Source organism: Lagopus muta, chromosome Z (assembly GCF_023343835.1).
Source record: "Lagopus muta isolate bLagMut1 chromosome Z, bLagMut1 primary, whole genome shotgun sequence".
In the NCBI taxonomy this organism is placed as follows: domain Eukaryota; kingdom Metazoa; phylum Chordata; class Aves; order Galliformes; family Phasianidae; genus Lagopus; species Lagopus muta.
The window spans coordinates 27281881-27307824 of record NC_064472.1 but is presented as its reverse complement, the minus strand read 5'-3'; the positions used below and the strand labels follow the sequence as shown (position 1 = coordinate 27307824).

The window sequence follows — 25944 nt, the reverse complement described above, 5'->3', positions numbered from 1 at the left end:
AACTCCTGGATTTCAGGACTCCTCTCTGGCACATTATGCTCTCCTGCTCTGCCACAGAATGCACCTGCAGTGGAGCTGATGGCCTCAAAGAGACACTCAAAGTAGTAAAGCATCATGGTAGAACCCTTGAAATAAGGCCCCAAGGACTGGGTAATGTTCAACAACATTTTTTATTTTATTTTATCTACCCACACACATTCTTTAATGTATTAAAATCACTATAATTTTTTAATTATACACACTGTTTGATGTTTATGAACATTCCATGTTTATCAAACACTCCATGTTTTCAATTTGAGAAACAATTTGAGGCCTCTAGCAACAGGAATTAATGCAGTCTTTTTGCTATATGAGGCAGCCATTCCCTAATAGATGCTAGGCTAGAAAGTGGTTGGGTTTTGTTTTTTTTTGGTTTTTTTTGGTTTTTTTTTTTTTGGTTATTCTAATTTGATAGATTTGTTGAATTAGGCATAACACTGAATTAGAATAGAAGCATAGAATCCTCAGAGTTGAAAGAGATTCTAAAGGCCAGATCCACTGCAATGAACAGAGATATCAACAGCTAGATCAGATTGCTCAGAGCCCTGTACAGCCTGGATTTGAATGTCTCTGGGGATGGGACACTCACCATTTCTCTGGGCAACTTGTTCCAGTGCCTCATCACCCTCACTGTAATAGACATTTTTCTTACGCCCAAACCAAATTTACCCTCTTTAAGTTTGAAATCATTTCTCTTGTACTATTACCACAGAACCTACTAAAGAGTCTGTCCCCCTCTTTCCTGTAGCTCCCCTTTGGGTACTGGAAGGCCGCTACCAGGTCACCATGGAACCTCTTCTTTTCCAGGCTGAACAGCCCCAGCTCTCTCAGCCTGTCCTTGTAGTAGAGGCGTTCCATCCCTTGGAACATTTCTGTGGCCCCCCTCTGGACACACTCCAATAGGTAAAATGCGAACTCTTTGTATTACTTTCATATGACTTTTGTAGATCAGTTTTTTTCCAGTTTTGGTCTTTATAGTTCACTGCGAAAAGAACAATGGTTCTTATTCAATTATTTTACAGTAGGCTCTACTTAGTGAAGAAAAGTAAAACATAGTATTTCAGTCATATAGGCAATCTCCCTCTCAGAAGGTTCTACAGCATCAAAAGGGGAAAAAAAACAACCACAATTCCTGATGCAAATGAAAGTCTACTTATTATCTGGTTTACCATTCTTCAGGACAGTGCAATTTATGCTGATACAAGGATGTGTAGGTGTGAGAATTTCTTGGCCTGATTTCACAAACTGAAAAGAACACTGTTGGACTAAAAATTGTTGCACTTTTTTTTTGTTGTTGTTGTTGTTTTTAATACCTGAATAATCAAAATACCTTATAATTGCATCACTTTTACAAGTTCTCTTTTTCTTTTCTTTAATTTTCACTAAAAAAGCTGAAAAGCAGCTTCAGTTTATTGTGTTTTCATTTTAACATGAGGTCTCACATATGGTAATACAATATTGTGGCATGTGAGCTTCTGCAGGAATATGTTTACTTTCAATATATTCCACTTTTTCAAACTGTTTTTCAAACATTCTTAAACTATAAGTATAGATTAATTCCTCCCCTCCAACTTTTAATGCATTTTTGTTGCAAGTGTCATTGAAAAGCCTTTTAACTAATGAAGTGAGAGAGCATTTTCACTAGTACGAGATATTTTATCCTACTTTTTCACCTTCTTTCCCTCTTTATTGATTTCAACTTTACCCATTGATTGTATGGAAGTTGTACAGAGAAGAAAAGAACTGTAAAAAGATAAAAAATCATCATTGCAGAGCTACAAGAATTAGCAGTGTGTCTCAGTAACTGCTTGTAGTACGCAAAGTACTTCTTCATTTTCCTTTCCCCTTTTTTCTCTTCTTAAAGCTCTTTCCCATGTCTCTCCTAATATATTTAGAATATTTTTGCATACCATTCAAATGATGAAAATTTTTAACAAGAGAGACAATTGAGGCAATTTAGTCAATTTTGAGGTACTACGATAAATTGATGATAAATTTTTATTGTCATCTGCTGCATTTTGCTTGCAGTTCCAGGACAAAATGAGAAGTCATCTGTAAGTCACTTGAAAGTGATGGAACACATTTCATGTTGAAAGTAATGACTACAAGTCTATTACTTTTATAGAAGGAACTCTATTACTCACACAAAATGTTCTTTGAATGCAGCTAATAGAGTCTTGTAACAGTCTGGAACACCACAGAATCATAGAATCCTTAGAGCTAAAGAAACCTTAACAAGTCCAACTTCTCTACAATTGCCCAGGGCCCAATCCAGCCTTGTCTTGAGAGTCTCCAGGGACAGAATATTCACCACCTCTCTGGGCAACCTGTTCCAGTGCCTCACCACTCTCACAGTCAAAGACTGTTTTGTTATATCTAATCTAAACCTACTCTTTTTAAATTTGAAACCATTTTGCTTTGTTCTATTAGAACAGACTCTGATAAAGAGTCTGTACCATTCTTTCCTATAGCTCCCCTTTAGATATTGAATAGCTCCTATGGTCAACTCTTCTCCAGATTGAACAGCTTCAGCTCTTTCAGCCTGTCCTCATAGGAGAGATGCTCCATTCCTTGGATCATTACTGTGGCCTCCTCTGGATGTGCTCCAACAGGTCCGTGTCTCTCCTGTACTGAGGACTCTGTATCTGGACGCAATACTTCCAAGTGAGGCCTCACCAGTGCAGAATAGAGGGCCAGGATCACTCCCTCAACCAGCTAGGTATACTTATTTTGATGCAGCCCAAGATACACATGGCTTTCTGGGCTGCAAGGACACATTGCTGATTCATCCATCTTCTGATCCACCAGTTCCCCCAGGTCTTTTTTGATAGGGTTGAACTCAATACTTTAATTCCCCAGCTTGTATTGGTAGTGGATGTTGCCTTGACCAAGGTGCAAGACTTTGCACTTAACTTCGCTGAACTTCATGATGTTCACCTGAGTCCACTGCTCAATCTGGTCTAGATCCTCTTGATGGCATCCCACCCCTCTGGTGTGTTGACTGCATCCCACAGCTTGGTGTCATCAGCAAACTTGCTGAGGGTGCACTCAACCCCACTGTCAACATCACTGTTGAAGACATTGAAGAGTATTGGTCCCAGCACTGACATTCATCACTAATCTTCATCCAGACATTGAGCCTCTGACCACCACTCCCTGGACTTGACCCTGCAGCCAGTTCTCCAGCCACTGAACATTCCACCCCCCAAATCCGTATCTTTCCAATTTAGAGAAAAAGATGTTGTGGGGTACCATATAAAAGGCTTTGCTGAAATTCAGATAGATAATGTCAGGAGCTCTTCCCTTGTTTGTTGATCATAAAAGGCCAACCAGGATTTACCACTGGTGAAGCCATGCTGGTTCTCTCTCTGCTTGTTGGTTCTTGCCTCGTTGCAATACATCCTCACAGAGAGATAATCAAACAAATGTTTTTATGTGTTGCATGTAAAATTCTAAGACAAGATTCCAGATTATCTAACTTCTTTTCAAAAATCAACTTTGAATTTTGAAGGGATTTTTTTCTGAAACAAGAGCATTCTAGAGATGCAGATAATTTTTTCAGACACAATTTTATTATTTAGTAAAGGATCTGGCTTCAGCTGCAAGCCTACATAAATACTCCAATGCATATAAAATACTTTTAAAAGTCTCATTTCTTTATCTCTCATTTGCTATCATTCCAGTTTGCTTTCATGAAGCTTAAATATCAAAACGTACTAGAAGAGTTAGTGCATCTCTAAATCTATTTTTCAAACTAGCACAAAACTTTGCTCCATATCAAAACCCTGGGACTGTCCATCACGACCCAGGGAGATTTCAGACTATGCATTATAAGTAAAAGATGGAGTGAATAAAAATGAGAGATCTGGACTCCTCTCAGTGGGATATGTTCAAACTTGACTGTTATGTTTGATATGTTCAAACTTGACTTGACACAGCTTCATGGAAGCTTTTGTAGCTCACTCTATAAGGATTGGCGTGATGATGGGTACTCTCCAGAAGTAACAAGCAAGCTCAGCAGATCTGTGGTTCTGTGATTTCACCATATTTGCCTGCTACACCCTGTCACTTCTCTTATTAGACTGTGAACAAGCAGAATAAACGGTCTATACATTCACTCATATTTTTGTCCTTCAGTGTGATTAAGAAATATAATCTTCTTCTACCACCTCATTAAGTACAAAGAATGAGACTTACTCCATGAAGAATAGCTAGAAACAAACAAATGAGACACTTACACCCTGAAAAGAAGTCTCGATGAAATGATTCTTGATTACAGATTGCTGATTATAAGATCTATTGGAAAATGCACTAAAACCTAGAGTGAAGTCAAATAACATTTCTTGGATGATGCACCGCCTCTAAGACTATGCTGCTGGACCAGTGCACCAAATTTTGTAGGATCCAGTGTAACTTCATAACTTCCCTCTTCAGAAAGTCACTCCCAGAAGGGTAAATTTCTGAGTCAGTGCTGTACCTTGGCAAAAAAAAATTATGCATACAATTTTAATACAGAAAAGTAACACAATTGTCATTTTGTTTTTTTAGAGAAGCTGAAAAATACTTTTTTCCTTAATTCGTGAACTGTTATGCAATAACACAACTAAGAACTGCTTTCAAGTTTAAAATAGCCAGTGCTCTCTGGCTATTCAAAATGAACGTACTCCAAGTGAATATTCAGAAGAGGAAAAAAGCCTTCAAAACCACTCAGAATTTCACTGAAGAAATATGTTTTTAAACAAACAGCAACCTCCCCATATTGTTAAAAGTTCAAGAGAAAACATTACAAATAAAACAGCAGATGAGTTAACAGACAAGATAATTACAGAGTATTTATTTTTAAGATGTTCAAATTCTATTTGGAAAAGCTTTTTGGTAACTTTTGTGAATCTAAAAAGATTTATCTTCACATATTGATAATGTGACTAATGATGGTAAAGTTTCAACAGACCTTGTTATAAAATAGTCCATAAAATTGATGGCCATGATGTATTTCAGCAGCACAAAAAGGAGGCTAAAGGAGTGACAGTTCAACAAAATCTCAGTACGCAACAATAATAGATTTTTCATGCTTTCTGCTTTCAACGTGGAAAGTGACAATGGACTCCTAATTTTTCTTCATCAGTTAACATGCATGCGATTCCTTGCACAGTCTGCTCACAGACTACCTTTTTGCTGCTGTAGCACTAGAACAGTAACGCTAATTTGACTCAAGCATTGAGAACATGCAAGTTGAGCATACAGTTCTGTGAAATGGAATTGCACAGTGTGATGGGGAGATGAAGAAAAGTAAACATAGATTTGAATTGATAGTTTAGAGGCAATCAAAGCATGAGTAACTTAGTCAAGACATGGACAACTGGTCAGTGGAGAGTCAGATACCAATTTCTTAGGGACCAAGGAAGGAAAGGGCCCTCAAGTGGTGGTGCAAGAACAGGGCAGGAAATATCTGAAGTGACACTGCACACTTGCACTGGTTTAGTTTTGAGTTTGCAGAGCTGTCTTGAGAGAGACAGGAGTTTCCAGAGGGCTGCACATCACAGATAGATGATTAACACTACAAGTTAGTAAAAGTTTATTTGCATCAGCACACTGAAGAGAGATTAACAGAAGTAATATTTGCTTTGCTCAGGGAGAAGAAACTGTTGACATACAGATGAAAATGATGATATCTCAGATACCAACAAACAATCTTTACCTGTGTGAACAGCTAAGACAGGCCATACCTCACAGATGTTAGTCAGGAGGAACATGTAAGAATTAGTCCTAACAAAAATTTGGTCATTTAAAGAAAAAGACTGAGTTGAAGGTGATGCCACATTACAGTGCTGAAAAGCAGTATCATCATTTACTCAACTGTAATTAAAATGGTATAAAGAAGGGTTTCCCTCTCAAAGGCTGGAAAAACTGTAGAAAGGAATCAATTAGAATTTCCATGGCAACCACCAACAATCTTCTGTGCAAAAAATGGAAAAAAAAAAAACCATGGAAACAAAATCGAAAATCAAATGAGATTTTAAATAATGATTAAATACAAACTTTGGAGAGTTATTCTTTGTCATGTACTTCAAAATATTTTCATGTTTGTAGTTTGAAGATGCTCAAGAAACAGAGACCTGGCAAAGCAGGATTACAGAATAAATATTTAATTAAATGTACGGTGTTTTTTTTGGGGGGGGGGGGGGGGGAATGGGGGGGGGCAGGGGGGGGCGAAAGGAAGAGAGAACAGGAAAAGATTTGTACAAGCCTATGCAGAAATGATTTTTGCCCACTCTGTTTCTGACATGTAAAAGATAAATGTACTCAGAGTTTAAGTGTTCATTATTTTTCTTCCCCAAATTCCCCCCAACTTCAATTCTTCTTCAGTTAGTGATATAATGCTGTGCTTTCTGAAACTTTCTGAAGCTGCTGAATTACATTTATGTGGAGAATAGACTGCTATCCATTTTTACCACAGTCTGCACTGCAGAGGAGCAGAACCTTCTGCAGCGGTATCTTCTTCTGAAGCACTATCTTCTGTGGATCAGTGTCCCTACAGTAACTTATTCAATGCTGTGATTTAATAATAGCAGAATATAAATAACAAAATTCGAATTGTTAATGTTCTCACTCAGATGACAGGAGATTGTAATATTCAACAACAGAGGAATGGGGTAAAAAACTGTAAAATATATAGGCTAACAGAATTATGTGGACATTAATTACTAATTTTTCCAAAATCACTGCAGCTCAGAAAGCATTTGTTAAGGTCTATATGCTTTATTCATGTAAGAAGAAATCTTCAGAGATCCGTAGGTGAGTTTTCTGGTTTGATCAGAAGCCTCATACAGGATTTTGTACACATTCATGAAAAGCATTAAGAAATGCAAAAATCCTATTTTGTTGATCAGTGGTAATAGTGGACTTAACACAGATGAATCCTACATATGGATGAGTAACATTTCTTTTTTAAAATAGCTCTATTAATTTATCTTTTTGCAAAATCTGCCTATCATCTAGCTCTATCTTCCACTTGCACTTAATCCCTCGTTTCTTGACTTGACCCATGCTGAAATTATTCTGAACGTCAGCTTTGCCTCTATGAAACTGTTCAAAAATTGACTTGCTTTACAGCAACCAGAAGCAATTCTTGTGAGGCTGCAAATCAGGTTTTGCTCAGAATTTGAGAATCTTTCACAAACCTTGATTCTATCTAAGTCAAGTGCACCACTTGAATGAGGTTTAGCACACATTAGGTATTGAATCAGAAAGAAGTACTTTAATGTTGTGTTGTGAAGTAACATTACAAATTCTGTGACATTTCTCGAAAAATGGTTTGGAAAACAATATACACTCTACATGACATATCAAAATATTTGAGTATCTGCAACATAGAAAACACGATGATAAGAAGTGAACAGACACAACACTTTAGAACTGAGAAAGGCCAGAGTCAAATTAATAACTCACTCTAAGTGTAATTAAAGGTAAAATTTTTAGTAGACATTCTGATTATAGACATCCTGATGGCAGGCCTTCTGATGTGTTGTTTTAAGGAACTGTGAATCTACAGAATGACTGAGAAATCCTAAAAAGCAAAATATACATTCCTCTCTCTCCTTCCCCAACCCAAACGAAAACTGAATACAGGATGATTTGATCTATAGTTCTAAGCTTAGAAATACCTTCTCAGTGTTTCTAGGATTCACATTTCCACTGGGAAATAGAGCAAGATGCCACTTTTGAGTAATTCCTTCAAAGGTCTTTGAAGAGCAGACAGACAGAAATGTCAGTAGGTGGAGATGACTTTTTCACAGCTGAGAGAGAAGTTTTTCTGCAGAAAGGTGTGTTTGTTGGCACTCAGCTCTTAAGAGTCCCTGGCAGATGGTTCCTGCACAAAACATGAACATGCAAGAATGTGGCTTTTATATGGTACCAAAGTGCTCAAGGGAGAAGAAGAAAGAACACAGAACTGACAGTGTTTGTCAGCACAAGCTGTTTGTTTCTTCTTTTTTTTTTTTTTTTTTCCTTTCAGTTGTGAGGAATGGTATCATTCTGAAGTAATACACTTAGTTCCAGAGAATTGTGTATGCAACAGTAAAGCATCCTATTATTCACGCTTGGACTGAAGGTGGTGCTAATGTAAATATGTCTATTTCCATCATCTTCCGCGCTGAGATATCTGAAGTACATCTTTGCAGATGACAATCAGGCTGACAGTTTTTTTCTTTCATCATTGTTCTGGTGAAATAAATATGCAGATTATCTATTTAAGTGATGTGCTAAAGAGTACTTAAGCTTTGTCTCTCAACTTGAAGTTATAGAGGATATATAAGAAGGCTGTGATCAATCTATTGTCTTCATTATTTTAGAAAAGAAATTCATGAATATGATGAAAGAGTGCACATGCTATAAATAAATGTGAGAACCACTCATGTAAGTTGAAGAATTATTACAAGAAGAATTTACAACACATGCCTGAACTGCAATTTACTTCCTATGAGCTATGTCATGACTACTGTGTTGTTCTTTTTTCCTCGTGTTTTGAATAAGTATTTCAAAGAAACTTCTCTCAAGATTCTCTAACTTGCCACCTTAACATTCGACTCTGGCTGAGTGACTGTAGTTCTGCTTTATTTTTCCCACATTGTAGGCCACAGACCAAACCTTTAATATTCAAGTGAACAATTTCAGCATACTCTATGAGTGACAAACATTGTCAAATCAGCTCTGCTGAATGTTTAGTAGGCAACTAGAACATAAGTTGTCTTCTGATATTATCCATATCCTGATGCCTTTCCCAGCAACCCAATTTCTACATTTTTCTCCAGTGTATCAAAAAGCCCAGGGAGGCTGATTATCACGTATACATTCATCTTTCATAGATTATATGCTGTATGGCCGACTGAATTTCTCAGACATTCAGGGGCCCAAATTCTTGAGATTTTTTTTGTGTGTGCTTTTTTTTTTAGGTAAAGCGGAATTATACCTTCCAGCCTTTCACATAATCAAACTTTAAAACATATCATTTCAACAAAAGCCGAAACTTTCAAGTCATTACATGATTGCAAGTGCAGAAACCATTGGAAAGCACTGCTGGAAAACACAACACATTACAAATTTTAAAAGCCAATCAATCAGTCATTGAAGATTTCTTTATTGTTCAATGGAAAGAGAAAAATTCTTACTTTAATGCAGAGGAGTGTTCAATCTATGGCTATGAAAAGCAGAAATATGCATAGGATGCTTCTTTATTTCATTGTGCTTGTTACATGTTCAGTTCTTTTGGTTTGAAATCTTCTAATACCTTTTTCGCTCTTTAGTTTCTAAAACAACCAAGAAAGACATTTTTATGAGCATCTGGCATGCAGAATCATGTGACAACAGATGGTGCTTGAAAGCAGCTTTGAGCAGTTAGATCAGCACTCAGAAGACTGCAAAGGTGCAGGATTGACCATACCAACTTCAGAGTGTTATTCATCTGCTTAGGCGTGGGAAACTTGGTAAGACTCCTATTTGTTTTGCTGAATGCTAACGTGCAGCATTCCGCACAGGACAGGGTTTATAAGGTACCTATGCATGACTGTAAGACCAATAAATGACTGTAAGAGCAACACAACATCACTTATCCAAGGCCTGACCCAGCTGAGGTCACAAGCAATGAGAACTACATAGCTTTGCTATTATTTTTCTTATAGCTATCTTCTTTAAAAGGAAAAATGACACTCCAGAGCAACAGCTCTATCACAGCCAATGAACACTGTTTCTGGTCATCTTTGCCATCTCTTTTAACCATAATAAGTTTTGGAGTTATGAATCCTTGTGAACCAGGGGCATCATGAATCGTCTTCTTATGAATCCTTCAGAACCAAGGGCATCAGCTTCTTTCAGCAGTTACCAGCCAAAACAAATTTCACTAAACATCACAAAGATTACTAGCTGTACCACAGATGGTTCCCTTCAGCCCAGAAGACATAACTTTATTTTTGTTTTGGAGTACACTCCAAGAGTTGCTCACTTCTGAGAAGAAACTTATCATCTAACCTCAACCCAACAAGCAATTACTGAAAGCATCAGAAGGACAAGATGACAGCTCAAAGCCACTTTTGAGGCCACTGATTTACCATGTTCAGTTTGTTTAGCTGGTTATTTAGTTTACACAGCCAGCATGTGATTTCTCTTCTATTTCAGAAGTTGTGTAGCTATTTGTTAAATGTATCCCTGTGAATCACGAACCCTACATTAATATCTTTATAGCTATTAATCCAAACAGGGGCAGGACAAAAACAGAGAACATTTTCTGCACGTCTCTCCATTTTTTCTTCAGCCAGCAAGATGCTAGGGCTGACACTACAGGACATCAGCTGACAGCAGTTGACTTTGGGGGACGTGACCCAGCCAATTCTATAACACTGATAATATAAAGGCACAGGCCTTATTTAAGCATATGTTAAGTATCTTCTCAATTATTTAGGACCAATCTCAAAAGCAGAGACCTAGCAGAATGTGATCAGCAATGAAGAAGATTTTTGTTTAAGGAAATCAAACTTAGTAACTCCAAAAACCTTTGTTATAAGGGCCAGTGTTACACAAAATAGCATTTTCTTCCTCTTTTGTTATTTTTATTTCAACAATTGCAAAAGCAGATGGGGAAATGTGTGGAGCTCTTTATTCATCATTGTTCAAAAGCCAAGTTTCCTTCGTAGGACTGCTGTCTTGAAAAAAGTCAATTTAAAATTTGTAAATTAAATTATTCAGAGTGATAATGTTAAATATCTGAAACTAGGGCAGTATTCTCTTAAAATTCTGTTTTATTCACCTTCCTTTTTTCAGAGTTTTACAAATACTAGCAGATCAAAATCAGTACATAGTAATACCTGAAAAATTTGGATAAATCTAACTATAGAATTACAGAACATCCCAGGTTGGAAGAAACCTACGAGGATTACGGTGTCCAACATCTGGCTCCACACAAGGCCAACCTGATTTGCTGGTAACAGATATTTTGTAGCAGCTAGAATGAGCAGAATGAGCAAAGGGTGATGGTTCCCTAAGTTTCAATTTTAATTGGCAAAGTTAACTGCATTCATATAGAAGCTTAATTTATTACATCTGCTTTTATCAGGCTTCACAACAGAAGTTTTTTTTCTATATTTAGCCTTGTTTGTGAATGATTGTGTAAGGTTGGCTAACAGTTAGCAGTGTGCTATAAACACTTCTGGTAAGTGTGATACTATACATTTAGAGTTAAAGATCATTATAAATTCTTTAAGCATAATTCTAGAATTACAGACATTTAAAAATGAAAGCATTCTTACTAGATGTATTTCCTGACTGCAATAAAAATACAATCTAATGTTATGTTTTTACATGGAAGGGATAGATTTTGCTCTGCTACAAATAAGTAACAAGCCTGAGGGAAGTCAAAAGTGCTGTCAGGCCAAAAAAGAGCATTAGAAAAGGATTTAAGGATAAATTCCTTTATTTAAATGTGGAAGGAAAGCCAAATATTTTTAGATCAGTCTTAACTAAGGATTTTTCCAATATTCATTCAAAAAAAAAAAAAAAAAGAATTTGTACAATCAAAAAGATTTGAAGGCTTAGTTCTGCAGCTGTGATTTTATTTTCACTTGAAACACAATAATTATTCTACTATGCTGAACTACACTTGTGCTTTAAAATACACATTTCTCAGTCTTAGTAGGGTTGATTACAGCTTTGTTGTGACGTTCTTCTGCGACATGAGCCCACCGAGTGTAATGCCAGCTAGCTCACAGATCTCCATCTAACACTGCGGAGGTCAGGCTCCCTGGTGACTGCTAGTGCTTAATTTAACTACTTTGCCTCTCCTCATTTTAATATCAAATCATGGCCTTTACCCTCAAATACGAGACTACTATTCACTTTAATACTGTGAAGGAAATGAAAGCATGCCTCTTCTAATTGTTTTATTACTGATTTCACATCTGTGGCCAAACAGTTTCCTGGTACAATAAACACAATATTAAAATGTAACGGAGGAGTAATTGGAAAAAGATCAAATTCATGTTGCAGGGGAAACAGCAGGAGAAGGCTGAAATACTGCATTTAGTTGAACCCTGGAAAGTTCTCAGCTCCTTCTGTGAAGTCAGGACCAGTGCAGACTTACCACACAGGCTGCAAATTACAGCTTCATGAGCCTCCTTCTTCCTGGCCTCGGAGGCCTCTGCCACTCTTCCATGCTATGAAAAATTGAAAGACTCATGTGAACCCTATTGTTTACCTAATTCAGACACACTGAGATTTTGTTGGCCATACTAAGACTTCTCCTACCTCTCTTCTCATTTCTTCACTGTTTCAGTTGTTCCAATCAATCTCTTCTTTACTGTATGAGAAAGAAAAAGAGCAACTCATAAATAAAACTAGTATGTATGGGAAACAAATCATATCCTTATTTGAGGGATATTAAAATGACAATATTCCTAATATTACCTGATTTTGCTTTGTCTACCTCTCTTTTGGTCATAATTTGGCATTTTATATGGCATAAAAAAGCCTCCTGTGAAAGAACAGGCATCCACTGCTACTTCAGTAGCAATAACCATAGCAGTTTTTTTTCCAGTGACTCAAAAAAGTCTGATTCATTTTGTGAGAGCTACTGGCATTTGAGCTGATTAGGAATAGGCAGTGGCTGCAAAGTAGCCTATTGGGCTACAAGTTTGGCTCAGCTGATGACCCATTCCCATTACACATCACAACTGATAATGGATGACATAAATCAGATGCTGAGATAATCACTTAAATCCTAATAAGCTGTAGTAGGGCTTCCTCCAACTTAAATTTATGTGGTCTTTTAGTATATATAAAAAAAACTTTGTTTTTTTTCTGTTCTGAACTGTCTCACTGCGTTCCTAAAGCCTACATAAAAGCTACCACTAGCCTCAACCCTCAAGCAATTTATATGATCAGATATTGTCTTTATATGATCAAAGACAAATAGCTAAATGCTTTCTTATTTCCACCTTGGTTTGAATTGAAAGTCATTTCATTATTATAATGCACAAAGTTTGCACCTAGACTTTTTCTACTACATTCTATATTTTAGCCTCCATTTGTTAGCTAGTTAGTTTGTTTAAACCCTAATGACAAACACTGGTATGCTCATTTTAGAATGCCATGGGCAACATTATTTTTTTGTTGTTTGTTTGTTTTTGTTTTGTTTTGTTTTGTTTTTCTGTCAAATGTCCACTCACTCCCATTGCTCTCAGTAGGATTGAAGTCAATTGGATGGACAAGTTAAAACTATCCCAACTCCAGTTACAACATTAGCTCAGCAACATTAATTATAGCTTCATAGGATGGCTTGGGTTGCAAGAGATCTTAATAATCACTTACTTAGAACCCCCTGCTAGGATTGCCACCCACTAGGTTACCAGTACTGGCTGTCATTCTATTTATGGGGAAAAACAGGAGGTATAAACATGGACACTGTCAAATACTCTTACAGGTTAAAAAATGTCAGGAACAGAAGAGACACTGGAAAATGTACACTGTGAGTCTAGTTCAAAAGCAGAAGTTGTGTAAGTGGGATACAGAAACACAAAAAGACTGGAACAGTAAAAGAGGCAAGACCACAAAAATGTTACTAAAGGCCAATGGCGTTAAAGAGAATGCAAAAGCAGAGCCTTATCTTGAAATGACTGGAAATTAATACAAATGCCTTTGAGTAACAATAGGAAATACTTTACACGTATTTAAATGCTGAAATTTGGCCTTTAAAAGTTACATTACTTTTGGGATCATATGGCTCACAGACAATATCTGCAAAAGTACACTGAAATTTCACAAGCATAGCCTTTGTGTGGAAGCAGACTAGTTATTTTCACTTGGCTAGGCTGGTTGAAATCAGCACCAGTGCTGCAATTGGACTTGATTTTGAAAGCATTTTCCAACCTAAATGTTTCTCTGACTCTATGAAATCCATCATAATAAAAACTAGCGTTCAAAAGAAGTCATCTGTTTCTTTCATCTCACATCTTCTCTGCAGTTTGTGACATTCTGCTACTCATGTGAAAGAGGAGATATTAATGCTAAATTAATATTCTCCTATTGCAGGTACATTCTGGCTGGTTAACGTATCAAGAAAAACATGACGATGCACTGTCATGTTGCTAACTGTTTCTTCCTACATTAGCTTTTCAAAGGTAAAAAAAGGATAAAGATTTTCTAGCAGCACCAAGAGTAATGAAGTTTCCTACCTTGTGTTTCTGGAAGTCTCATACACCCTCTGCCACTAGTTATTTTCACTTTACTAAACTGGTGCTTTTCTTTTTTTTTACATCGGCTCCCATGAATGCTGCTACAAGGGTAGAAAGAAGTCTGGTGTGCTACACAAACATAGCTGGAGCGTCACGGCTACTGGCCTCTTGCCAAACAGAAAGGAGCAGGACTCAGTTTCTCCTAGTTTATCTTGGTGAGGAGAAGAATGGAAGCTGTATATCAGATTTCCAAGGCTGACAGTCACTATCAATATACATCTTCAATGGGTTCCCCACTCTGATATTTGACAGACAGGTGCTTATCCTGGATACTGTGGCAGTATTATTTTGTCCAATATAAAACAGATATTGAATATTTTTCTTCTATGCTTCTGGTGACAGAGCTCCTTTGTCCTTAGGGATTGTTTTCCTTGGTGAAAGCAGTACATGCTATGGAAGTTTCATTCTGAAGGCTTGACAATTTTATGTTTATTTTGCTTTGGACTGATATAAGAACTCCAGTTTTCTCATATTTGAAGATCCACTTGTAAATGTCAGAACAGCTTTATTAGAAGTCTCATGGGGAGGCTCTGTGACACTTCTGAGCTGGCTCCCTTGTTCTCCCTTTATTGTTTCAACAACTAGAAATTAGAATATGACTGCTGGATAGCAGACACTTCTGTTTATTCACACAAACATACCTTAGAATATTCAGGCTGACATATTATGCATTCAAAACTTTTAGACACTGCAAGGTAGATTTAGTTGAGCAGTGGAGGATGCTAAAAGAACAGTACCTTCCCTAAACTAGTATACAGCTGATCCCACACTGACCATGTAACTGACCAGCCCTAGAGTAGCTTCCAGACATTTTCCCCTGGTTGTATTTATTCATTATTGCTCTTAATGCTGCTCAGCCTCTGCCTTGCTACCACTCATGCTTTGGTTGCCCTTGTCAAAATATTTTCAAAGGAAGCATAAACATGTGCCAATAAGGCCAGGGAGCACTGGAGAAATTCAGTGCCTGGTAAGCTACCTTCTATAATGGGCAACTGCACTTGTTCTTGCCCCAAAGCACTTGCTTCCTCCTGAAGCAGAAAAAGAAGCAAGCAAACGCTAGAAGCTCAGACTCTGCCTTAAACTCTTTTATCTTTAGGAGAAGCAATTTCTAGGCTCTACTTTTAGTAAAAGAACCAGAACTTCTACACTGCTTAAACAAAACTGTGAAGGCTAGCTTTTCCTTACGTCTAATTTAGTTCTTTCCCCATCTCCATACCACTTATGAGATTTCCAGAGTTCACCCCATATCTTTATATTGTCTGTACACATAGAGTCCTTGTCTAATAAAAAAGGTATCATATTATGTAGTCAATTTTCAGGTAGGGTTGTACAGTAATTATTAGTATAACGTGAAATTTTATTTGGTGTGCAGTGAAAAAATAATACTTTGAAATTAACGACGGTGCTAAGTAAACTAAGCCTGGAGACTTAATCAAGAGGGCCAACACCAGTGATATTACTTTTTATATTTTTATTAAATCTACTTGAACCTTGACAAGGAAAATGCAATATAAATTGAGTGAAGAATCCAATAGAATAACAATGATTTTGCATCATGTATTAAAATAGTAAATGTAAAAAAAAATTATTTTCAGCTGAAAGTAGCTGAAGAGGAATAATCCTGAGATCTCTAAGGAACTGACACACAGACCTCTCCAAAAGAGAGAAAGGGAAAAAATGCAAATTAATTGCAATGAAAACATTTTATGAGAACTTGTAAAGTTTCTATTGCTGTAAACACAACACTTTATATTTTTAAGAAAACACATACCAACATTAACATGTATTTTTTACAGTACTTATGTTCAAGAATCCTATACCTAAATATTTCATAGAATCATAGAATCATAGAATCATAGAATTACAAGGTTGGAAATGACCTATAAGATCATCTAGTCCAACCGTCTCCTCATCACCATTGCCACCACAAGCACTAAACCACATCACGCAGCACATCGTCCAGTTTTCAGTCAAATTCCTTCTCTTCCAAATATAGTGAATCAATGCAGGCAATTTTAAGAGCTTTTAGAACGCATGCTAAAATTGCTTATTGTCTCTCTGCAGCTACTGAACATCAACTTGCACATGGTACTCTTTGAATGGGCACAGAGCTAGTAAAAGTGCCTGATCTCTGATAGTACAAAGCTCAGGGCAAAATTCTGACAAGAAATATTTGCTTTAAAGAAATATAAAGTTGTGTGATACTTATCAAGTTACAGAAGTCAAATATTCCTATTGTAGTTCAGAATATGAGGATGAAGATTTCTTTTTCTTCTAATGGCTGTGTGGTTCCAGATAAAATCCTTACATGTGATGCTTCTGTTCTCCTATTGTCAAAAACAGTATTTATTCTCCTTTCCATGATAAAGTTGTATTTGAAGAGACACTGATGCTGGCAATGAGCAATACGCACAATCTAGATTTTACGGTCCTCTCTATATCTTGCCAAAAATAAAAGACAAAAAAATGCTACAGTTACTTAAAATAATTATAATTCATTATACATGCATTTAATTATGATAATTTTAATCTAAATTTTCATCTAAAACCTTGAACAAAATTCAGAAATTCAACTCATATTTTTCTTAAAAGTGTTGAAAAGTAAGACTGCCATTTATACTTATATTGCTTTTAATACCTTGTGATATATAGACCAAGTTCTGAAGTGCAATAGGATTTCTACAGTTCAGAACAGATTAAGAAAATACCTCAGCTGGCACATAGCAGTTAATGCTAAGCAAAAAGGAACAGGACCTGAAATTTATGTTTTCATTTAGAAAACAACAGCTCAATTAATATATAATATAATATAAACATATTATATATATATATAATAATATATAATATATAATATATATTATTATATAATACAATATATATTATTATATATTATATATTATATATTATATATTATATATTATATATTATATATTATATATTATATATTATATATTATATATTATATATTATATATAGTAAAGTATATATATATTAATATATATTATATATATTATATAAAAATCTTATGGGAATTATCTGCTAAACTACCACGCTTAGGGTTATAATTTATTTTTTCATTTGTCAGTGCTTGATATCATGAATTGATAGGTGCAGGCATCCTGTTATTCTTCAGAAAGCAGAAACGTGGTTAATACTGCAAAAAAACTCTTTCCAACAATACATAGTTTATTCATAATCGTATTAACAATAGCATCAATCACTAGTTTATAATCTTCATCTATTTCAACCATTTTCATCAATCATTAGTTCAGAAGAGGTTTTTTTCAGTTATTTCTTCTAAGCAAAGAATAAAATTACATTCTAATAAGAAGACTACAATTAATATTGTATATCTTCATCTAAAAAAATATTCCTCCATGAGTAATCAAATGCTTAAACATAATTCTAAGCACATTATTTCCTTATTTGAGTAATGTAGTTATTTCAAATAATTCCTAAGCATAATGAATCGAAAGGCCTTTAAGTTACCTTTTTAAAAATGAAATCTTTTTTTTTTTTTTACTTGTTCCATAAAATCTTCAAGATTCAAATGTTCAAAGTTAACTTTTATATTTCAGAGGCATCTTTTTGATAAGTCTCATTAGAAAAGAAAAAAAAAAAAAAAAAAAGTGACCACCAGAAACTAGTAATGTTTAAATTTTTCACGTCTCTCAATTTTTGAAAAAAAGCTCTTCTTTGTACTCTTCATCATGTGTTGCATTAGATTCTAGGAAAATATTTTTTATTACAACAAATTTGCAAGGGTGCTTAACAGATTGTAACATAAAATTATATAGACTTGTAAAAAAACCACAGTGATACTGTGATATGGGAGCATTTGCAATAGGGGTAGTCTTGCATTTCATGCATCATATGCTTTGAGCAAACTCAGATAGTGCTTGGGAAAACAAGTAAACCAAAAACAAACAAAAAGAATGACCCTGAAGTACCATTCCAAAATGTCCTACTGACTCTTCATTCTAATAGCTGTCTAAGCCACATTTCTTACACTTCTCTCCTCGAGTTCTGGCCTTTGCCTTAACTAACAGACATGGTGCCCAAGTGTGTCAAGGGCCTGCTATGTTGCCACCTCATGCTCTTGCCTGGTCCCACCAACGGTCCTGTTGCTAGCAGCCTGGTCAGGGTTCTCTGCACACCTGAGATGGCTCAGATGCTCCCATGCTGCTAGGAATCTTTTGCTTCTGAGCTTTAATATGTAACAGGTTTTGAGTTTGACAGATTCGAGTAAATAAATTAAGAAAGGAATGATAATACACAAAAGAGGGGCTGAATATGTTTTCTCTAGGCTCATTGCAATGGAAGAAAAGAGTGCCATGCAAAGCTGAACACACTTATGCCAAAAGCAGGCCACAATGTCCTTGATCATACACTGCATCTTCCACTGCAGTTTTTTGTTGGTTTGCTTTTTGCTTTTTTTTTTCTTTTCTTTTTTTTTTTTTTTTCCTTAAAACTATGTGTTTGGCAAATTGAATCCATATTAAAAGCATTAAAACACAAACACAGGCTACTGCTTGCAAATGGTAGACCTACCAAAAGATTCTATACTACTCTAGTCCAGTGTCACAATGAAGTATTCCCATTTGGATTCAACAAAAAATATGAATCTTTGTAAACAAGCAGATGATTTGATTTATAACTGCTTGCTGAATACAAATGAAGATCTACTAGGCATATGTTCTTCAGAGTGGACAGTTGCATTAGACATTCCCCAAAAATGTAAAAAATATGTGTTCATGATGTAGATGATAATACAGTTTTCACAAAGTCTGCTGTGCGTTGCGTTCCCAAAACAGCATTTATTTTCTATTTCAGCTACCTGGTTTTGTTGTTGCTGTTTTTCTAGAAAGGGCAATGCTCACTTGGTCATCACAGTAGTTACTAAGCCCAGCCACAGTCTGGTAAAGGTAAGTACATACAGTGACCCCACAGGATGCCAGATTGAAGAAAGTAATGATTCCTAACCAGCTACAGGTGAACAATTAATTCCTTTATTCTTTGTCACTGTCTGGAGTAGATTGAATTAATCAGAACAGATCAAGGGGATAATTCCATACAACCTTCACACTCTTTTGCCATGACCTTTTTGCTCATAATGGAGAAAATTTAAAGCCTGATGTGAAGCCAGGCAGCTGGGCACCTTCTATGTCTGTACAAAACAGTGCTTAGATGCAGGAGGCTCTGGCACTGCCACATCTATAAGGTCACATGTAGCAAACTCATTCTGACATTAGAAGTATGGAACAAAATTATTTTAATAGGAATTGTTTAAATGACTAACCCCAGAATCAGGGCTGGATATTTTAGGCATTTTCACATAGAAAAAATGGATTCTCAGTGGCTAGAGTAATCTCAAATTTCACCTTGCAATGAAAAAAAAAAATAAAAAAATCTGTATTTGTTTGTTTACAATATAATGTAGTTTAACATACACCTACTCAGTATTTTCACATTTGTTATATCAGATAGTGAAGAATAGTGACTGCTTTGCTTACTGGACTGTTATTACTCAAGAGATGGAAAAAACTGCAGTGAGGATTTATCTTAATGTCATTATAAAAATCATTATTGATACTTCTGTGTTTGATGGACTGGTCCACAAGGAACTTAATGTAACCAAACTGTAACGGACATTAAAAACTGATTAATGTGTCAGGTTTCCCAATTAAGAATATGACTGCTATAGCATTTTCTCTCATACAAGCAGTGCATGACTAAGGCAAATCTCTTATTTTCTGCACTTGTTGTGCTTTTATTCTCTTCACAGCACAGTTTTGGTGCATGAAAATTTCACTCTCTTCTTCAATTCACCTTTCCAATACAAGCAAACTGGAAGTTGCATTCCTTGATTGTGCACATTATGTTGCTAATACAGAAGTAAGGGCCTAAACACAGCTAGAGGGCTGCACCTCTGTTAAATCTTCCCTTTAGTGTGTAGCAAGTACAGAGGTACTTGCAGAAAGATTTAAAAATGTAGAGTGTATGACACTTCTAGGACTGCTTCTCACACACATAAAGCCAGCTGTCACCAGTTTTATGTTTGCTTTTCACTGTAAGCCTTCACTTCTTGCCATCTTGTTTCTTCCTCATCTCTGCAAATGATAGTACTGTCAATGTCTCCTGTCTCAGAATTGTCAATAGGGTGCCTTATGGGAAAAACAAAACAAAACAGGGATCCTAGGAAAGCACATTTCTTGTAAAACTGTGTGGAGAAAGTATTAGCAAGACTGACAGTCATCTACTGGTGGTCTCATTAATTTCTGATGAGAGGATAGAAGCTAGGGTACGGTGGAAAAGACACAAACTCATCTTTGTCAGAACTGAGCGTTTCCAGAGCAGTATCACAGTAGTGTCCAAATTACACAGGACTTGAGAAGCCACAAGCCACAATACCTACTGATTTTCTGGCCAGAGAGGCAGTACGGCCAACAGCTTTCACCCTCAGGGTCAAACATGCAGGCTGTGCTGGCAGTCCAGAAGCAACAAAGAACTCACCATTCCTCAGCTATCTGGTACAGACTGACACAGATGTTAGTCCCAAACAAATGGCAAGGACTCCATAGAAGAAGTAAAATCAGCATTAAAAAGGAAATACTGTTCACATGAACAAGGAACTGAGATTATGGACCAGGCTAATCTCACCTAATCCTATAAAAATCCAATATATTAACAGGCATTCAGAGAACTCCTATTACACATCATGCTGGATCCATCTAGAGCGCCAAGACAAGAGGGTATCATGAGGGAAACAAAATGCTCAGTGGTGAGTGACTTGTTGTGGCGTTAAGAAAGCATAATATAGGTGTTTAATAGTATTTACTTATCAGGTAATAATAACCAATTTAGCTAAGCAGAACCATGTTCTTGTCTGCGTACTTACAAGGGTAATCAAAGAAACATGACAAGCAGCCAAGACAGCATAGCCCACACATCTGCACCTAAACTGCCTAATTCTTTATAACATCTAAACTATCTTCTTCATCTTCTCCCCATGGTGAGTATTCACACGAACAAAAAAGACAAGACAACGACTAGACTTTAGAGAATGCAAAATTGCTTTTTTTTTTTTTTTTCATACAGCATTTACTATACAGCATTTATTCTTACAGCATGGCTCTTCTTGATAAATGATGGCATGAATGCACAAGTTTTATGGGAGACTTGACAAATTCTTGGAAAAAATTCTCTGAAGAAGACAATAAAAACAGATTATGAAGGTTTTAGACAATCTCTGGGACACAGAGTGGCAAAGATACCTAGTGAAATACATGTATGTGCTTGTTTTTGCACTTATTTAAGCATGCACTTCTGTGAACTGGGAAGATGCATCCTTGGTCTGAAACAGTTTGTATGCTCTCACCTACTTTAGTATTTTGACTTGCCTTTATATTATTTCATAAGATAAATACATAATTGTTCTGCATGTTATGGCTGAGAGGAATGTGTTGTGGTACTTCTTAGATATGCTGCAAATGACAGAATATATCTGAAAAACATTTGGAAATGTAAAAAAAAAATATGAAACAGATTTAACAAAAAAATGGACTTTGTTGTATGAAGTGTCAGATGGACTAATTATGACCCTGTAAGAAATGGTCAAGCTCTGTATTCTTTAGTTCGGAAAAGCCCTGAATCAAATCAGAGTGGCTTGGGTTGGAAGGAACCTCAAAGACCATCTAGTTCCAAACCCTTGCTGCAGGCAGGGTTGTCACTCACTAGATCAGGCTCTCATGACCCCATTCAACTTGGCCCTGAGCATCTCCAGAAATGAGGCAACCACAGCTGCAGCCTGTGCCAGTTCTTTATCATCCTGAGTGAAAACTTTCCTCCTATTACCTAGTCTAAATCTCTAATTTTTTAGTTTAAAACCACTACAGGTCCTATGAGGAGTCACTGGCCCAGGATAGTGTTGGTACAGGCTGTGAGAACAAGCTGCTGGTTTGCATTAAGCTTTTCATTCACTAGGACATCCAAGTCCAGGGCTTCTCTTCTGGGTTGCTCTTAATGAATTCTTCTCTCAGAAAATGGAAGGGATAGGAATGTAATTCTGATGAAGATCAAAAAGTGATTTCATTACAATTTATAATCAGAAAAAAAAATGATAGGAGTAGCATCTTCTCTGTTATCTTTCTCTATATAAGAGATTTCACTATAAATTCCTTGGTACAGAAACAATTATTTGTAGAAGTGTTCAGTCTGAAAGCAAAAAAAGCAAGTACAAGAAATGTCTGTCTACTCTTGCTTTAATTCAGTGTTGAAAAATGTTAATTATTTTGATTATTACTTGTCCATGTGCAAAGCCATAATTTTTTTTTTCAGAGATAAAGTGTATTTTGCATCTAACCACAAATTACAAAGTTTTTAGCACTACTTTTAATGAAAAGATTTTTTTTTCATATTTTAATTTGAAAGGTTGATTAATATTATCACTAGGTACCATAGCCATATGACGTGATTTAATGCTTCTGTTGATTATCTAGAAATATGTAACCGTTGCTAAGAAAAAATGACATTTCTTCAAATACTAAGATGAGATGTGTATTTTGATAAAGACCAAAAATTCAAATTCTGAAGTTTGAAAAAAAATATATATATGCATTCACAATGTTTTGAAGCAGGACTTCAGTTTCTGTTAGGCTCTGATTGATTAGTGCAGACAGCTCTGCAAACAAATTTCATAGATGAAAGGATCAAAACATTGAAGTGATTCAACAATTTCCCAGTAACAAAAGAAGCCATGACCCTCCTTCTGACATAGCAAGTGATTATGTATTTAGAGACTGAGATGTTAATAGAGATTTAAATATTCTGCAAACACATTAATTCAAGGGTGGCAACAAATGTATATATGTGTATCACATTTATGCCAAGGTCTGACTGGGTTTGATATCATTTTTCAACGAGGACAGAAATATAAAGTTCCATGATTTAAGAATGCAAACTAATAGCCAAGAGATTTTATCCTTCAACTTTATGACAGGTCATCCTGTTCATCTTGCAAAGCAAATATGCTTGCAAGCAACAACTTGACATAAGAGAAAGGACAGTATAATACTAAGTATTAAAATCCTTGAAATAAAAACTCTCTTTGCCTGCATGGATCAGATGAAATTTGGTTAGGCATTTCCACAGAATTAGTCATATCCTTCTGGCAACATTTTTTTTTTCTTTTTTTTTTTTTTTTTTTCCTGAAATCACTCACTGTCCCCTCCTTCATATTGTTCACAAGAAAATGAGAAATCAGTGAAAGCACAAATCCTCCAAGCTTTCAGTGCATTATCACCTAAATAAAGCAACTTTTATTTGCTGGATAGATAGGGTAACAGATGTCTACTGAAATACAGCTTGCCTTCAAATGAACAATGTAAGACAACACTATCCATTTTTGTTACTTTTTACGATTTTATCTCAGTGTTTCTGATTAGCAAGGCTACTGTCGCAAAGTGAAGGTAAGCTCTTCAAGCATCCAAGATTCAACAGCTGAATAACCAAATGGAGTAGTTACTGCTACGGCATTTCAGATTAGTTTCATCTGTAAAACTACACCATTCTACTATTCAGGATTGTTCTGTTGTAAATGTAATGCTGTGTTGATTCAGGTTTGATTTTTACACACTTTCATATTTCCCAGTAATTTTTTGTAGGCAACTGTTAGAGCTATGATGGTTACATTGGGCTTTAAAAATCACAGTACACCTATTCACGGGTTGAAAATACTTCTGTTTAGTACTTAAGGGCAATTTCAGTCTCTAGGGACAGCTGTAATGGAGTAGTACCAGGGTTTGTGAGGCAAACACGAGGAAGTTCAAGGGACTGGTGTGAGAAGTAAGAATTGTCGAGCTGTGTATAGATAATGGCAAGATAAAGGGACGTGGAAGGGTGCATAGAACTCAATTAGGTGCCTTCTATGGCAAGCACTGTCAGCAATAGACTGCAGGAGCTATGCAGAGACACTTCACAGACACTTCACAGGCTAGCAAAGAGCTGCAGGCTGGGATGCACCAGGGCTACAAAGGAACACTGCACTACCCACTGGAGGTGCTGGAACTGTATACGGCCACAAAACAGCCTCAATCCCCATCTCTCCTGTTCCCTAAACACACATCCCAACGCAGCACAGGCGCGGGTTGTTGGCAGGGTGGATTCTCAACCGCACTGTTCTTCACTCACGGCCGCCACAGCCCCACCGGCTGCTCACAGCTCAAGGCTGTGACAGAAACGAGGCGGCTGGAGGACGAGCGAGGACGCCCCAGGGAATCGACCCCACCGCGGCCCGGCTCCTCGCCAGAGACGCCCGACTGAGGCCGCGCCGGATGGCCGCAACTCGGCGGGCTCGGCCCGCGCCATCCCCCCCGCCTCAAGATGGCGGCAGACGGGCAGCTCCCCCACCGTCGGCGGGGGCTTTTTTTTATTATTTCCGATGAAGGCGCGGGGTGCCGCGATAGGCGGCCGCAGGGGGAGGCGAGCAGCCGCCGCCGGGCGTAACTTCCCTCCCGCTCCTCCGCCAGCGGCGGCCCCTCGACCGATAGCGGGCGCGGCACGACCCCCGCGGCGGGCAGCGCGCCGGGGCCGGGCTCCAACCCCCGCCCGCCGGATGTGGCGTCAGGCGGCCCCCGCGCGGCCACGCCTCGGGCTCGGGTCCGGTATCGCCACAGCCTTACCGGCCCGCGCGCTGCGCCGCCGGCACCGCGTGTATCGCGCGGGCGGTCCTGGCGCGACGGATGAGCGGGGGCGCGGCGGACGACGCCCGGCCCGGCGGAGGGAGCAGGTAGCGCTCAGCCCTGGGCCGTCAGTCAGGGCAGGCCCCGCCTCTTCCGGGCCTCTCCGACTGGGCCGCCGCCTCCTCCTCCCTCGCTCGCTCTCCCTTTTGTGAGTTATAGCAACCGTTGCCTTGTGAATCAAGCGCCATAGTCACCGTAGTCCTGGCGACTGTTACCCATCAACAACAACCGCTCCTCTCCTGCTCCTCCTCCTCCTCCTGCTGCTCCTCACCCCCATCCTCACCCCCTTCCTCATCGTCACCCACAACAACAACAACAACAACAACAGCCGCCTCCAGCAGCAGCGACAGCCGGAGCAGCACCGCAGCCCGCCTCAGCCCAGGTGAGCGCTCTCGCCGGGCGCACGCCGGCCCTCCCTCCGCTCTCCTTCCCCCGGCTTCTGCCTCCCCCCACCTCGCGGCATCCGGGCCGGGGACGCTCCGTCGCGCCGCGGCGTGTGACGGCGGGGCGGCGGGGGAGCGCGGATCGCTCGCCCGGCCCCGCCGCCTTCTCCGTTGCCGTCCCTCTCGCCCGGCCCCGCCGCCTCGGCGTGGGAGCGCGCGGCGGGGGGCGGCGGGATGGGGGTGTCCGCGGGGCCGAGGGAAGCGCGCGGTGGGGCCGGCTGAGCGGGGAGTCGGGGCTCGGCCGTACGGGGACGAAGGCGCTGCTGGGACCTGCGGGACAATCGCGTGGATGCGATGGGTACGCGTCTTCCGTCGTCTCCTGTTCAAGCGGAGGGGGGGGATGTGGGGACGAGGGAATTTTGGGAGACGAGACTTCGGGCACAAGCTAAGATTGTGTTCTTTAAATAATAATAATTATTATTATGCAAAAAACAACAGCCACAACAA

At 38.2% G+C, this 25944-nt stretch overlaps 1 protein-coding gene and 1 long non-coding RNA gene across 3 annotated transcripts in view; one reads left to right on the top strand and one right to left on the bottom strand.

The window, feature by feature from the left end:
* Window positions 1-6378: 6378 nt before the first annotated feature.
* LOC125686924 (uncharacterized) lies at window positions 6379-25086 on the bottom strand. Its single transcript, XR_007373944.1, has 5 exons — window positions 24995-25086; window positions 12331-12382; window positions 12167-12239; window positions 9207-9344; window positions 6379-7909 (listed from the first exon to the last, which is right to left on the bottom strand). It is a non-coding gene; the product is annotated as an uncharacterized LOC125686924 (long non-coding RNA).
* Window positions 25087-25161: 75 nt separating this feature from the next.
* Window positions 25162-25944, top strand: part of RFX3 (regulatory factor X3) — a 115797-nt gene continuing 115014 nt past the window's right edge. The window contains exon 1 of one of the 2 annotated variants that reach the window (XM_048931516.1): window positions 25162-25436. Coding sequence is in view for 1 of the 2 variants with exons in the window: in XM_048931514.1 (XP_048787471.1) it covers window positions 25792-25795 (4 nt within the window). In the remaining variant the exon portion in view is untranslated. Of the gene's footprint in view, window positions 25437-25682; window positions 25796-25944 lie in introns of those variants that run through there. The other variant, XM_048931514.1, reaches the window with a different exon arrangement.